The 17,259-nt window shown below is 37.8% G+C and overlaps 1 protein-coding gene across 1 annotated transcript in view; it reads right to left on the reverse strand.

The window, feature by feature from the left end:
* The window catches only part of LOC116994697 (ubiquitin carboxyl-terminal hydrolase 34-like), a 95,752-nt gene that overhangs the window by 38,071 nt on the left and 40,422 nt on the right, over positions 1-17,259 (reverse strand). The window contains 14 exon segments of the mRNA XM_033056585.1: positions 191-345; positions 768-850; positions 1,936-2,031; positions 2,537-2,626; positions 3,341-3,468; positions 3,552-3,667; positions 5,363-5,577; positions 6,667-7,277; positions 7,704-7,834; positions 8,168-8,203; positions 8,779-8,908; positions 9,282-9,407; positions 11,330-11,422; positions 11,512-11,593. Coding sequence (XP_032912476.1) covers positions 191-345; positions 768-850; positions 1,936-2,031; positions 2,537-2,626; positions 3,341-3,468; positions 3,552-3,667; positions 5,363-5,577; positions 6,667-7,277; positions 7,704-7,834; positions 8,168-8,203; positions 8,779-8,908; positions 9,282-9,407; positions 11,330-11,422; positions 11,512-11,593 — 2,092 coding nt within the window.

The raw sequence follows: 17,259 nt of genomic DNA on the forward strand, positions 1-17,259 counted from the left end.
TATGAAAAGAATTCCCACTAATCCATTTCCCTCCTCTCTCCAAGCAGAGAAAAAACATTGCATGACAAGCAGGGTCCTCCTGGACTACTAGAGATGATTTCCATAGAAACAATCTATATATTAAACAGTGTTGATATGGAATGAAACATTCTTATTGGAATTATAGGGTTGCAATTAATTCTGTCCATACCTTTTCCAAAAAAAGATGTTTGTAAGTCTCCATCCCCATGGCATGCTGGTCTTTACTCCTTACTTGATTCAAGAACCAGTGTAGTGCATCATCATAACATTCAGAATCTTCTACTAAGCAGTGCCACAGGATGTCCACTTGCTCTAAACTCAACCCTACAATTAGGGAAGAATTTTTAACTACTCCTTTATAACACCAAATATTCCATAAAACCCAAGAATACACAGAAAAATCAGAATATTTTTAGGATATAGTACTCCAGTAAAAGATCTCTGGGAACATTATGCACACAAACTCAAGCCCATAAGTACACAATATATTATCTTCCTTTAGTAATTACTACAATCCTATCATTTAGAAAAACTGCAGCACAGAGAACATGAAAATTTGTTCTCACAGAACTGCAACAGAATTTGAACTCCAATGTTGGTTCTGTGCTTTTGCCAGAAAATCTTTCTTCATATGAAACTCAGAGATTATTTTAAATAAGATGTTTAAAACAATATATTAAGCTGACATGAATTACTAAGAAGTATTTTTGCTTTACTTCTGTGGCAAGATAACCTCAAATACTCACTGAAGTGATCTGGAGATCCCAGAGTTGAAAACACACACGTCAGGAATTGAAGACGAACCTGAACCTCTGCACTGTGGCTGTATCTAAATGAAAATTTGGACCAAAAAAATGCAAGTTTGTTTTGTTGTTTACTGCCATAATTTCTTCCAACTCATCCATGTGCCTCTTAAAAGCATAAATAATTGTTTCTTTCAAGTTTCTTTCTGAATTTCTAGTTCAGTGTATGGCTCAAACCCCCAGCTGAAGATGCTGCAGGACCACCCCAAACAGCAGACTGACACAACAGCTGTCACTAGATAAAGTCCCTTTTATGTGGGGAATTGAGCAGGGGGATAGGAGTGGGTTTTTTGTCTTACAGTCCAATTCAAGTGGATCATTTTGTCATCTTGCAGGATCTACTTATTTTTTCCCCTAAGTTGTAAAATGCTGATATTTCTACTCTATAAATTTCCAATTCCAAATGGTATATATTCTTTATAAAAATATTTTCATAACTTATACAAAAATACTGATTTTATTTCTATTTATCCAGTAAAAGCTTGATGGTAAAAGGAGCAGAACAATTTCTCATTTTACTTGAATTTAAAGGAACCCACCCTCCTAAGTAATTCCTCACTAAGACAACATCCAATATAAAGGGTGGAGTCAGATTTTAAGAAGTTAAATTGGACCCATAAATAGCAACATTTTTCAGATGTGGGTGCCCATATTGACTTTGACATCTGTCAAAACATGAACAGTCTCTTCCTCTGGGATTGGGGAGCTGAAAATTATAATGCTTGTTTATATACCCCTGATTTTAATTACACAGATTAGACAGTGCAGATAGATGTATTCAAACAAAAAAATTATGTAAAAACTAATAACAAATTTTAAAACTAAAACATTTGAATCGTTCTAGAATATGAAATCACTTAACTTGAATATCAAAACCTTCATGTTCTATTTGCACACAAACATTCAACATGATGTCTAACAAAAAATGACTAGGGTTTTTTTTTAAGAAAAAGAAGTTATTTAAAATGTTTTTACAGACTTTTGTCTCCCTAAGCAAGAAATGTCCCTATAGAAATTATTTACTTACAAAAACATATCAGCAGCATCAGAAGAAATCAGAAATTGTTAAAACCATAAAATATCAAACATTCCAAGTCAGTTGGGTACTCACAGTGCGTGCTTGTGTCGTCCCTCCCTCACTGCCTGGATGTAGTGTACCAAATTATCAAAGAAAAGTTTCATCATATTCAGTTCTTTTTCTGCCCACCTGTGGCAATTTAAAGGACAGAAAGTATTATGGTTTGCTTCAAAAGATCAGAAAAGTCACAGAAAGCAGAGAGCTGTAACAGGAAAATGGCACACACCAACCCCAAAGTAAACATTCAGTTTTTCATCTACCATGGATTCAGCAGTTGTGCTATACTCTCTTCTTCCTTGCAATCCTTAAGGTTTCTTAATGTTATTTTCAGGCATAGGACTGACAGAACTCTCCCTTTTGAGCCCATGAAAACTGTTCCTAGAGGCCTTCATTCAGAAGAAGTCTAACTCAGAACTGGGCATATGTTTAAATGTCATGTCAAAAAGGCCAAGAAAAATTGCTGCCAAGCACTGTCACCTTTCCAGAAGTTCTGCCAGTCCATTCTCTAGTTAAACCAGGCATGGTTTGACCTGCTAAGGAATGTTGTACTCTGTATTATCTTCAACTTTCAAAGGTTTTCATACACCAAAGAGCCCCCTAAATGCCAGCATTGCTGGGACAGGGGCCTACTTACATTGTTATCCAATGTGTATCATAGCTGCTCCCAAATTGCTGAAATGTTCCAAACAGCTTGGGAAGAAGACGAAGTGAAACTACGACAGATCTGAGAGAGAAAAACAATGACACCACGTGATTGTTACAAAACTGAAATGACTGATTGAAAAATTCCTTTGAGGAGCTCAGGTTCTGTGAGCAAACCAAAGGAAGGCACTAAAGGAAACAGCTGTAAATCATAAACCATAGAGTGATTTGGGTTGGGACTTTAAAAATCACCTCATTCACCCCCTGCCATGAGCAGGGACACCTCCCACTATCCCAGGCTGTTCCAAGCCCTGTCCAACCTGGCCTTGGACACTTCCAGGGATGGGGCAGCCACAGCTTCTCTGGGCAACCTGAGCCAGGGCCTCACCGCCTTCACAATCAACAATTTTTTCCTTTTATCTAATCTAAACCTCCTTTTGTTCAGTTTGAAGCCATTCCCCCTGTCCTGTCACTTCAGGGCCCTGTGAAAAGTCTGTCTCCTGGTTTCAAGTAGGTTCCTTTACGTACTAGAAGTCACAATTAGGCAGGACAGCAATAACCTCTGGCACAAGGGAGAGCAGACAAATGCAACAAAATGAGAAATTCAGGACACCAAACCAAAAATAAACAGAGCACCAGAAACATCCACAACACATTGGAAACTATTTTTATTCTTTTTCTTTTGCCTAGTTTAAGTTGTCTTCCTGTAAAATGAAATAACTGTTAGAGCTAACTTGGATTTGCGGTGTGTTGCAAAAAGAAGATATTTAAACAGATAATTTATGATTGAAGTTACCTGTTGTTTGCTAAATTTTCTAAGCAGCCTTCAATAAATCTCATTCGAATCTGTCTGTCAGTGAACCAGCACACTAAAGAACAGAGCAGCTTCTCTGCCTCATTTATTAACCCTTCAGAGAGATGGATCTACAGCAAGTAGAAAGAAAGGTTAATGGATATTATATATTTCTTTTCTTTCTAAAAACAGTGTTTTCTGGTATGTGACTCACTGCATCTTCATCCTGGACCAGATCCCAGAGCAGGGTATTTCCTTTCTTACAAACATTATCCAAATTAATGTCAGTCACTGCATTGCTGTTGTACTGATGTTTGTGAACTGCTGGTCCTGCACAAAATATAAAGACCATTAGTGAACAAAGAGAAGGAACCATCTGAATTGAACATTATTCCCTAAGTGCACAAACAACAACATGTTTTATTTGTTAACTTGGCTATTTCAAAGTGCAACAACACTGTAATTAGCAGCCTTCTTTCATATATGGGTTCTTAAAAGACCATACCAGAAGCCAACAGGGCAGTTGGGCCAATATTTACAATGCTTTTGGCTAATGGCAAAATGCAATTAAAAACAGCACTGAAGAACTGCAGATGCATTGCTTTTTAATTTAATTCATACTGTAATTAATATATTTCTTAAGCCTTCCTATGTTGCCAGGGTCCAAAGGGAGTTATCTCCATAACCACCATGGGCTGGAACATAGGGAAGGAGCTCATTTCAATAAATTCTTCTACAACTACAGAATTCCCTCCATCCAACTAAAAACCAGGGAAAACAAACACCATTTTTCCATGTGCTACAACATCAAAGTGCTGGACTTTAGAAACTCATCATGTTTTCATAAACATTGATAGACATTTTCTTTCCTCTCTGCACCCACAGCTGGCACCATTCATTCATCTACTATTTAATACTATTTTAATGGAACAGCAAAGTCAAGTAGAAAATTCAGACTGCACACAGCACACTGTAATTATTTGCACATGCAAAACTAGGGGTGTCAAAAATAAACTGCACTGAAGGTCTCATCCTCAACCACTAATTTGAATCTTCAGTTAGTAATATCTATGGAAAATACTGAAAAAATTATGCTGATTTATAGATTTATAAAGTTTTTCATAGTTTATTCAACTCTGCAGTGTAGAAAAAAAAATCCAAATTGTCAATGTCAGGCTAAAATTATTATTGTAAAAACTTCTTATTTCATCACTTGAGGGAAATATAAAAACAGCACTGGGTTTGCTGTCTGCTGGACAAGAGCAAACTTGGTTCTTGCAGGCCAGCTAAGAAAAACATGAACCCTTCACCAACCCTGCTCTCCATTATCTTTAAAAGAGGATAAAAAAGAAAATAAAGCTGCTAAAACAGCATATGGAAAGATGATATAATTCTTGAGAAGTGTTTTAGAAGCATCTTAAATTGCACCCTGAAGTGAACCAGATTTGGCAGTGTGAGATGAAATAGCATAAAATGCCCTTTACAGCAAAATCCCCAAAGTATCAAGTTGTATTTTAAGTCATTTTTCCAGAATTATCTTCTCTAGAGCCCATTATGATTAATTCATTTACAGGTTAATTTATGATGTCAAATGTACAAAATCACAGTAATGTGCACCCACCAGCACAAAAATTGCAGAAGGTTTCAGAGAAGTAAATACAGAGAATCTTGCATTTCAGTACCACCTTTATTTACACTTAAATAGCCTATTAGAAAAAACATTTACTAGGTTCTTTTGTGCCTTTATTTAACTTGCATTCAAAGCTCCAGATGAAATGGGAAGGTGGGGGATTTAAAAACATAAGCAACTAAAACACAGCTAAATACAAATGAATGATTCTGTGTTGACAAAAGAAGGTAGATACAAAAATCAAACTCTTGGAGAAACATTAAGTTCTCAGCAGTCATCATTGTTTCTTTGGACAAACACAAATAAATGGTTAAAATAATTTCATTATTTTAATTACTGGAGATTTATTCAAGATGACAAACTAAGTTTTTCACTTTCTCTTTCATCACTCTTACCTTGACTCAGATGTTCATGATAGATAGAGGCCAGGTTTGGGAGGTGCTGCTGAAGATGAGATGTCAGCTCAGCATGGGAATTAATCTGTACAAGCTCTTCTTCACAGCCAGACTCTTCCCCATCAAAATCTGCCATGTTTTTCTCTGATTTTGCACTGACTTGAGAACTACTGCAGCTGACATCATCTGCACTAAGCATATCATCAACCATATGCCTGTAAAAGAAGAATATCAGAATGGACAATATCAAAGAGGAAGTTGTTTATAGCAGACTACAAGTGAGCAGACATCTCCCTACAGCTAAAGTCAAGATGAATCATCTGTTTGAACAGCAAGCAGCCCTTGTATGAATTGGAAAAACAATTACAGATAAGTTAAGTGAAGGTCTCACTAGCATGATGACTGAGTTGGCTTCTTAATGTTAACTAAATGCAGCACTTTCCAAAACATTTTGAACATTTTCTTAAATGCTGTCTTATTTATTCAATAATAAAACTTAAGAGAAATCTTTAATCAGATGTTAGCAGATCAGGTGTCTGTGCAAATGTCTGTGATAACCATTATCTCTGTGAGACAAAATTATCCTGAGCTACAGCAAAATGTCCATACACCAATTTCTGCCCAAATGGAGGATTTTGCTACCACTTTTATTTATGTTATGGAATGTTGGAATCCAGTAACCTTGCAGTTTTGAACTTTCTGTGCTTTCTGACACTGATCCCCAAGGAACACCGCTTTTGACTTAAGGTCTTAGAGAAGGCCTCCAAATATGAGTGATAAGAGTTAGAATCACAGGTGTGTAGTCAGAATAAAAGTGTGTAACTTCACAGGGTAAAGAGTTTTGAATTTGGGGCTTTAGAATATAGTAATAGGTATGGACAAGATGGACATTCTTGGGTGTTGTCTCTTTCTGGCTCCTTCCTTCTTCATGCTTTCAGGTAGTAGTTTTTGGTTGGACAGTTAGTGCTGCACTGTGGGTCACAGGTGTTTGGTTATTGGATCAAAAGGATAAATAACATAGGTGTTAACTCTTTATTGGACTGTATAGCTTTAAAAGACCTTGTAACTAACTAGATTCACCTCCATTTTCTTGCTGCTAGCTGGTAGCCAGAAGTACTGCAAGAACTCTCTGAACTATAAATAAGATTTAATAAACAACTAAGTCCGAAGGACAAATTCATCTCCTTTGTGTTTTAATCCTGATTCTAAGCAAAGGCAAAAGAAAATGAAGACAAGCCACTAATTAAGTGGCACAAGTAACCCATCACAATGGAAGGAGTCAGAAGAAATGTCAAGCTACCTACCCATCGTGGTGATGGTGGTGATGGTGATGGTGGTGTTGGGGCCCAATGAACTGCCGACAGTTAAATAATTCATTCCCAATGGTTTCCCCAAGGAAGTCCCCTGTGTGAGTTATACAAGAATCTTGAGAGCCTTGTGAAATGTGAGCAGTGCTCATTTCCCCTGCCATGTCTTGCTCTGCATCCTCAGCATGGGAGCAAGCATCAAGCATGCGGATGCGATTGTCCACCGGCGGCACCGTGTCCGTGTTAAAAACGTGCTCCTTGCCAGCCCCGTTACTGGCACCACTCCTCTCTGCCGGCCCAGGGGCATCCCCCAGGCAAATGCCTGTTTGTGATTCCAGTTTTCTGCCTCGTAGATCTGTGCTCCTACTGCTTTTCTGGGCATTGTGACTCCTGTCTTCTTCCTCTTCATCGTCCTCCTCTTTGAGAGCCTCGATATCCGCGATGTCTTCTGACTGCACCTCGCTGCCGGGGCTGCCGGCGGACTGGCTGGCATGACTGGAGTTGGCCTCGTTGCTGGATCCATCACTGTGGCCACTGCTGCTGCCAGGCCCACTGCTGCCATCCTCACCACTGTTGGCTGTCTCATCAGAGCTTCCTTGCATGGATTCCTGAAATTATATTGGGTTTTTTTTTAAGATTGGTGGAAAAATACATAATTAATACCATCATTATCATCATTCAAACATCATTCTTCCTTTAGGAGGAAATGTGTCACATCTACAAGTTTCTATTCATTCTCTCTCAATTTGGTTGCCGATGACAAAATGCTCCAAGCAAGATTCAAATTTAATAATTGATTTTTTGCATTACCTTGTTGCTAACAGGGTGTATGTGCAGACTTTGCATGTGCACAGAGCCCCAGTGTGACACAAAAGCAACACCTTGCTGTCCATTGCTAAGAGATTAACCTAACTGAAACACAATTTAAATGCATGAATACATTTGGCTGAGGTGGTTTTGAAACAAGAAGAGATAAAACATCCTTTTTATAGCTAATAATAGGCAACTCAGGAACAAAATTCCCAGGCTCTTACCTCTGTGTCCGAAAGTCGCTGCTGGACGTGTTTTGTTCGGTTAATCAGCTGTTCCTCCATTTCAATGTCACTGCCTCCACTCTGATGGGTGTCACTGTTGTCACTACTTTGAGGGCTTGCTGCTGGTGACCCTAATTCAAAACCACATTTCCCAGTTACTCTGTGACAGGTAATTACTACAATGTAACAGCATTGCATAAATCTGCCTCAAATATTGAGTACTCTTCCAGCAAACAGGGAGATAACTTAAACAATGTTTGTTTAGAAAATGGAGCATTTTACAAAGTTTATATTTTGATGTCTATTCTTGCCATAATTATACAAATTTCCGAGATTCTACTCAAAATATCATTTCATTTGATTTCTCATAAAAACAGAATTTCAAATTTAATTCTGTTCCAATTTCAAAAGCACTGCAGAATCAAATGAGCCAGATTGTGCTGTACAACCAAAACTGTACTTACAAGGGGAAGGGGCTGCTCTTCTGAGCTCCTCTTCTTCTGAAGGAAAAAAGCAGGATGGAAAAGTAAGTGACTAAAAATCATTTTGTCAGCATATAGTTGTATGTGATTCATAAAAACAATTTTTATGAAAACCATGAAGAGAAAGGGAAACTACTACAGTAAAATGGCTTGGCAGCACCTTTAGTAATGACTGTGGGGAAATACACAGTCAAGTAAAAAAAAAAATCATCAAATCAGAAACAGCACATAATACCAAAAACTAGGTAAAAAGTAAGCTTTTATAAGATTTTGTGTAGCTATTAAGTTACAGATGTGCAGTAGAGCAAGAATAGTTATGGATCATTTCCTGAATTAAAAAGAAAAATGAAAAATAGAGACTACTATAGCTATACAAACAGAATGGATCTGAAACACAAAGCCTTCCAAAAGCACTCACAGACTTTTCATGCTTTTATCTACAGCCTCAAGTTCTGCTGGAAAAATATACCAGCATGACACCTTTAAAAAATACTTAAAGGAGAAAGTTCTATACCTCCTTTTTTGTCCAAACTCAACATGGAGACTATGAAAATTCCAAATTTAACTCCCAGATCTACTGGAAAACCACTCACCTTTTTTGTTTCCCATGGGCAGGTTGGTACTCAGTAAAGATGCAAAGGAGCTTTGTTTTGACAGCTGAGCCTTAGCTGCCAGTGCATTATTCCACAGGGCTTTGATCAGCATGGATGCCAAATACAAGGTCTGGAAAGAAAACCAGGGAAAAGTCCCACTAAGCAGCAGGCTTTGGATATAAAGATCCACTGTTCATTTTTATCTATCCTAATACTACAGCTCACCAAAATAAACTCAACTAAATAATGTGTGAAACACATTCTAATTTCAGACAGGAAGTTAAAATCTTCCATCAGTGCTTATGCAGTCTTTGAAAATCTCTAAAAATTATCCTTCAAAAGCCAGAAAAGGTGCAATTAAAGAAACATGAAAACTTCACTCAGAGTCCCCCTCCTTTGTGCATTAGTGAATATTCCTCCAGGAAGACAAATCCATCATGGTTGTTTAACACTCTCATTTAATTGCTTTCTCATGCCAGTGATGTTGCTGGTCTTGTCTTTACCTGTTCAGTGTGAGCACTGGGATGAAGAGTTGAGACAAGGTTAAGAAGGTGTCTAAGTGGGACAGGGTCCAAGTTTTTGATCAAAGAAGGAAACAAATCGTGTATGTAACGACTGCAGTGCTTCAGCTACAAGGTAAAAACAGAGAAGGTGACAGGAACAGCAAAATAAACAAATAAATCAAATATTCCTTATTTGTACCAATTCTCAGGAAGCAGTTGTCAAATAATTTCAAACTCCAGTAGATTTGCAATTTTGACTAATGGAGTTTTGACCTGCAAATGTACAATTCAAATGTAACAGTTCCTTCCTTTGGTCTAGCTCTGAGAGATTAAGTGAAAAGAAGAACTGGAAGTTTGTTTTCTATTTGAACTTAAATACAACCTCTAAAATATCAGTTTATATGCTAAATCTTGAGGGAGGCAGTTTTTGCAATGATTACCTTAGTAGCAGTGGTAAATACAAATAAAGACTATTCAGGAATACACTGTGTGAGGATTATAAAAAATTCTTTTGTCTTTGCAGTGATGGATGTCAAAAAATATGACAATGTGTTCAGCTAACTACTCTATTTCCACATGAAAGTGACAGTGCTCCTGGATTATTCCTCTTTGGTTAAATGTTGCTTCTCACAGTCACTTAAAAGAGTTTCATTACGTTTGTAAGAATGTTGTTATTCAAAAAATAAAATAATGGTTACGGGAAACGTCTAGGAAAAAAATTCTTACATTGGTTATCACACTTACACCTCAAATGGTTTGGGGTTTTTTTATTATTTATTTTATTTTGCCTTCCTGGCATTAAAATATCTGTGTCAGCAATTTGCTGTGTACAGACTTTCACAGGATTCACAGTGAAATGAAATCATGTGAGTTCTATACAAAGATGCATTTAAACAACTTGAGATAACTTCAATTTCAGGAAGATGATTTTTTTGTCTAAAAGCTCACTTCAAAAGTGGAAAATACACTTTAAAGCCTTCTATTCTCTCAGTCTAAAGGTGTCAGCCTTTTAAACAACATTAGAGGTTTAAGCCTTTGACAGGAAGCAATCAGGATACACTTAACTCTGATATCAAACCTATTTTGAAAATAACACTTAAAAAAATGAAACTGTAAAAGCATTATCAGAATTAGGTGATTATATTATCCCTAAACCAGAATAAAATATATTTTAAAAATCCAGAGGTCTAACAGTATGTGAGACACTGTGTGGATACATCAAGGAAGTGAATATATTGTTTTAAAACGTAGTGTGAAATAAGTAATTATTAATTACTCCGACACAGAAAAATGTTGGAGCAAATGCTGTTCCAATGAGCATTTCATTAACATTCCAGCTGCCTGTTTTAATGACAATGGACCACACTGGTTGCAGAATGTTTGATTGAAATAAATGACAAAAATATTGAACACATGAAAAACCCTCTTTAAATTCTAACCTGTTATAACAGTGTGTTCCCCAGGCCTGTTCATGCCTATTGTATTCAAATCCCCTAAATAAAAGATGTCACAACTCAAAATAACAAGCACAGTGACCCATTAAAAGTAGCACACAAATAAATCTTTCTGAAGGCAAAAAGCCTATCAGAGTTTCCAGCTTCAGCAAGCAAAAAATAAAATTTCAGTGTCTTCTATAGATTTAAACACCAGCAGAGAAGCACAGCTGTAAACTTGACTGTCACAATTTTCACCTGATTGTTCCCACCAGGAATACCAGAAATGGAAGCTACAATATACAGGAGCAAGGCAATTTAGCACAATAGTAAAAACATTGCAGCTACCCTACAACCTTCATCCCCATTCTCAGTGAAAACACCCTGTCCTTGCTATACAGCTTCATGTTTTTCCTTGTATAAAAGTAGCCAGGCTGATTTTTTGTATCTGATCAATAACCCAGTAATTGTGGCAGTTACCTAACCTGACATTTTGGTCAGCGAAACACTCAGGCAAGAAAAAGCAAGAAACTCAACTTTAAGAATGCAAAACAAAATCAACTTATTTTCTGTTTTATTTTATCACTCCTGCAATTATAAAAATTCAGTACATACCTGTGCAGCAGCCCAAATACAGTCTATATGTTGAGTACTAAGTCTCCCTTCAGCTGCAAGAAAATTCAGAATCACTTGGCACTGTTTGATGATCTGCAAAGTGAGAACATAGCGAGGAAAGATTTACTAGAACAAGTTAATGCTCCATGTTTATACTAAATTAATAATAATTGAACACAAACCTCTATATGTAAATTTGGTCCAAAAATGTGCTCAACTATATTGTTGCTGATAAGCCAGTCTGCAAGCTCTTTTGCAATTGACCTGGAGATGAAAAAAGAGTGGAAACATAAAATGATCTGCCTGTAATATTTATTTACTCTGTGCTCTTCTGTACAGCACATCCTGCAAGTTGATATCTGCAGTTGTAGTGAGGGCACGAAAACCTTCTGAACATAAACCATAGTCAATGCTCATTTTTCCAAGCAGGAAGCAAATTATTTCCTTCTGTTTTTTTTTCCTATAGCTGGAAGACTAACGCCAAATATCAACATTTCCCCTCTGGATCATCAGCAAGCATAACCAGTAATTCTAATTTTATTAGTTAATGTTCAACAGATCATGTGTGAACAATTCCAAAGAACTCACAGGTAACATTTTGACACTGCTATTTAATACAAGTTAATAATGAAAGTATTGACATATTGAAATGTACCTAAAGGTGGGAGTGACAGAAATCATCTTCTTAAGGATGCCATGGATATATTTTTAGATTCTCTCACACAAATAGCAACTCTCCCAAACTATATTTGCCATTATTATATTTACACACATGCAGCACACAGACACTTTCAAATTCTCATTCTGCTCATCCACACCAACAGGAAACTTTACCCACTACCATTCCTTAAACAAATATTCAAACTGAGCAGGACAAGGAAACCGAGTTTTCCAAAATAAAAGCCAAACTTCCAGAAAGCACTGCCCTGTCTGGAAAGGGCAATGCTTCTCTTCAAGCAGATGTTTGTTCACCTTGATTTTGGCAGCAGAAGCAATTACAGTACATCAGAGTATTTAAAGCCCAGCTTTTGGTTTACATGGCCCTGGAATAACAGTGCTCTGTTTTACAGGGAGAAGAGGATGGAGGGAGGGGGTGCCTCAGAGGACTTGAGGAAGAGTTATTTTTACCACTGCTCCCCATGTCCCATTCAGGGTCACTATTAAAATCCAGGATTGCCAATCTTTATCATCCTCAAGAAGAAATCAAGATTCTCTAGGTAAAATGAGATTGCATTTGTAAGTTTTCCAAACAGGATTCACTACTCAGGGGCACACTGCCAGAGTTTCAATTGTTTTGAACTGCCTGATCCTCATAGCTGAGCTCAAGGAGCAAAGTTTCTGCAACTCCACATCGTTTCTAGACTGTTCTCTTCTAATTCCAGGACACTGGGAATCAAACATTCTCACATTGTTCAAAGAAAATGTCCCATAACACTTAAGTAATGACTGGTCTGCAAGGTACAAAACTTTGGCAACAGTTATCATTTATGGCTTATCAATAAATGAGTTTCACACTGTAAAGGCAGTCTGACAGAGGAGTTGCTCAGGGGGAATTGAAAGGATAAGCCACATCTGTTCCATGAATCCAAGACGTCCTTAACTTCCCACAGCCTCATTTCAAAACCAAACCAAAACCCAACTACCCCCAACACCCAAAAGATGCACACCAAACCAAACTTTGGCACATGCACATTTCTGACTCAGCCAGGGCTTGGATTTCTGTCTAACCAAGTCTGAAGAAAGATCCTTCTGTTCTTCTTGCATCTGAATATTTTAACCTGTAGCTTTGAGAAGGAATCCCAGATAAATAACCACTGCTAGACTCATTGCAGTATACCAGTATGAAAGGACACATTCCTCATGGGGTCTGTTTATCCAAACTCTCCTGTTCATGGCACAATATCCATTAGGCTTTGTATCCAGTCATATGTTGCATTTTAACCACTCCAAAGAAAGAACAAAAGTTCTCCTCTAGAGCGAGTTCCTTCACTTTTTATTACATTACCATGGTAGTTCTCTGTCTCTAATTCACACCATGTCTATTCTGAAAAGCCACAGATAATCCTTCTGAAGGAATGCCTTTTTTAATGGATGTATTCTCAGCAGTAACAAACTCATATCCTTCTGGTGAGCTCAACTCTGGTAAAACATCATCTCAGATTTCTGAAGGTAAATGAGCATTTGATACGGATTTGTTGAGGATGACCAAAAACAAGAGGACCCTTGTGCAAGGCAGAATGAAGCCCTTGTGCTTCCCAGAGAGAACTGTTCCTCCCAGAAAATCTGGCTGAGGGCACAGTAATCAGTATCTTTTAAAATTATCAAGTTATTACTCCCACAGAGTGTTTTGTTCTCTGATTTACTAAGGAATATATTTACAGTTTCAGATTCAAGGATTCACCAAGAAAGCTAATTTCAGTGTAAATGAAGGGTGTCTGTCTTCTTTCCTGAATACTTCCATTTCAGCAAAGGTTTTTCTTAAAGAATTTACTCTTTTGTATGAAAGGAAAATGTGAGAGTGAAAATCATGCATTATGATCAAAGCATAGATGTGCTTTTCCCCCCTCACATGAAAGCAGCACACGAGGAATGGTTTCACAAATTAGATATCCAAATCAGACAGACTTTAGGAGTAAGGAAATTCACCTTGGGAGTAACATGTATTAACTGTTTTTCATGGATACAATAATTGGATAGCAATAGGAAAAGCCATTTAAAGAAGCTGATACTCCCTATGGCTCTGTTGGGGCTGAGGGAGGAGAAGAGAATAAAAAGGCAAAGGTAGCAGCTACTCAGGTTTAATTGTCTCTAAATCTCTCTCACACTGGAAATGCACGTAACACTTAATCCATTTCTCCCTAGAATTTTTAATGTGAGTTCACTGATAACTCACATCTGTCAAAAACAACTGGTTTACTTCCAAGAAATGAAATTGAAGCACTTTTGATGTGAGTTTCCCCAGGCATTCCATGAGACTGGAAAGAAGAGAGGGGGAATCGTGCAGCTGGTGATACAACTTGAGGTTTGGAACTGCACTGAATTGTGTTCATTCTTATCCTCCATTTTCTGCATTTTCCTGGTAGGTCACAGAACACCTCTCTATGAAAAGACTGGGTTGAAGTCCTGGAAACATTTTAATCTAAGGCTATATGATACAATACTTGGTACCCACATGATGACCCAAATCCAGGAACAAATCCCACAGGAAAGTAACCCTCCTCAAAGAAAACCTTACTTATTCAATCAGTCAATTCCCCATAAAGCTACAAAACCACACCAGTTCAGAGCTGGATGAAATACAACAAGTCCACATCACTGAAAACCAGAATATAAAAGCTCCAATGCAAAAATACAGCTCCGGAACTGGCAGTTTGCAAAGGAGGAACAGTAACACCTCTTGACAACATCACTGAAATAGGATCTACAACACAACAGATGTGAAACCCTGATCTCAACTATTTAGGATCAGAAATGCAAAGAGGATACAGAAGGCACCTTCCCAACACACATTCAAGCACATGTTTTTGCTTCTGAGCACAAATTTTCCTCTTTGATGCTCTGTAGGCTCTGAAACCACCGCTCTGACATCAGCTGGAATATTTGTTTAACTGCTGTGTGGGCCACAAGAAAGAAACATTAGTGAGCTGAGTGAAAAAAATTTACTTTTTTTTCTTCTGAGAAAATCTGAAAAAAATCTCTGGAATTTGGTACAGAGAGAAGAGGTGCTTAAATAATGCTGCCAGAAACTCAAGTCAGTAAGTTTAGACAAAAATTGAGAAAGCAAGAGTTAATGTAAGGTAAGAAACTGCAGCAAAGAGAAAAAGCAGTTCAGTATCTCAATAAATAAGGAAACAGAGGGAAAGAAAGAAGAAATAATCCAGTTCTTTGTGTTCACAGGTGAAAGGAATTTTGGACACCTGAAACTACTCTGTAGGAAGCTTTTCAAGTGAGGGCAATCAAGGCTTTTAAACGAATCAGGAAGTTGCCTCAGCGTCAACCTGAAACCTGAACACTTGGCTGCGTGCCAAGTGAAGAGCAAAACAAAATCTCTCTTTACACGTGTTATTCCCAGAAGCTGACAGCGTCCTCACTACAGAAAAGACCGACACTTTTTCCTGTCATGGTCCAAGCAACACCAAAAAAAGAGTATCTTGCACTTCCTGAAAAGCACCACGGTTTTTCACTAAGTGACATCAGCGAAACAGTTGCAGGAATCACTTATTCAAAGACTCTGAGACTCTTCAGTTCAGGCTTGTTATTTTTAGCTTCAGTAGATTTCACACTCCTCAGTACCTCAGATTGCAAAGAATTTGGTTCTATCTTTAGAGCCAGGAATAGCTGAATTGGAAGTCCATGTCTGAGGCCTATGATGAAGTTGAGTGGTTGAGGCATTGCCCACATCTGGACCACGCACGTCCTTGGTCACCACAAAGCCTCAACCCTTGAGAAGACAGGGAAATGAAATCTCCAAAGCCACACAAATACCTACAGCTACAAACAGATCCCTCTCTCTCAGCTTTCTGCTGCTTCCAAGTGCAATTTGTGAAATCCAGTGTTTTCCCAGACAGAAGATTCTTTAGCTTGTCTTACCATGAAAAAACTGCAGTGCTGAGGATAAGGGTGGGAAGTCACTGCTGCAAAATATTTGCTAAAAAATCCTGCTATCAATTCTGAACAAGAAGAGCCAGGACTAACTGAAAGCTGATTTTTAAATTTTTTTTTAAGGTACCTCCCGCAAACCCACCTTATCAAGATACAGAAGGAGAAATCCCAAAGGTTGACAGTTCCAAACGCATCTGGAAAAGTCAAAACATATAATGGGGATGACCAGACCATAATGCAGAACATCTTCTTTTGGCAAATCTGCAGAGGCTACAAAGGTACAAAATAAAACTTAAAACTTCCTTTCTCCGCTAAGGAAAGAACACAGGAATGAAAAGCTTTCCTTTTGCTGCTCATTCAGTCACTGCCAACTCCCTAAGTGCCTTTTCATCCAAAAATTTCTCATGAGCAGAGTCTGTAATGAGAGGGAAGCTTTGTACTGAAACTGGAGAAGTGAGATATTTTCCCCATCCTTCTGCTCCAGCCCTTTCTGATAATTTGGCCGTAAGACAGCAGTGATTCCACAAGATATCTGAAGATGAGCAGCAATGCTTGATACTGATTTGCAACCAACCTCCCAGGTAAAACATCAGAACTACTGGAATTCGGATTTTTTTTTTAAATCACACACTACAAAAGTGGAAAAGAAGGTTTTCTGTTCATGCTGCATTCCTTTCAAATGACAGCCTGTTTACAGATGCCCCTGCCAAGAAAGTAATATCCCAAAGGAGAATTTGACAATTTCCTTCAGCTTTAAAATAACTCTGATGCTCTTGCAGAGTACATCTGCTCTTCTGCAGGGAAATTTAACCACTCTTCTCATTTTTCCACATTCTTAATTTCTCTTTTTTACATGACACAGAAAATCAAACAGCTTTGTATTAGGTTTAACTGGCACAATCACTTGTTAATGTTGCTACCTAAAAACCACCTGTTTCCGATTTTTAGCGTGAGGGAAGTAGAAGAACTGGATAAATCTGAGGTTTGTCAGTCCCAGTGTAACAACACACCATGAACTGGGAGTACAGTGTATGAAACACCCCAGCTGACCTCACATTCCCAACATGTTCCCCTCCTGCAGTATTAACTATTTATTTCTTATTCCCAAGGAATTTCCACATCTCCACAGAAGCAAAAGTGCCCAAAATTCTGGTTCTTTGTTTAAAATAGCAACAGATTCGCAGAAATTTCTCTTCAAATATCTAAGGTGCTTTTTACATGAAATCTCCAGAATTGTGGTCATGACTGAAGCCAGATTTCAAAAAAGTGTAAAATGAAATTTGTAATAAAATATCCAGACAAAAGCAAGACACTGCTGCTATGAGAGA

Source organism: Catharus ustulatus, chromosome 3, assembly GCF_009819885.2.
Source record: "Catharus ustulatus isolate bCatUst1 chromosome 3, bCatUst1.pri.v2, whole genome shotgun sequence".
Classification (NCBI taxonomy): Eukaryota; Metazoa; Chordata; class Aves; order Passeriformes; family Turdidae; genus Catharus; species Catharus ustulatus.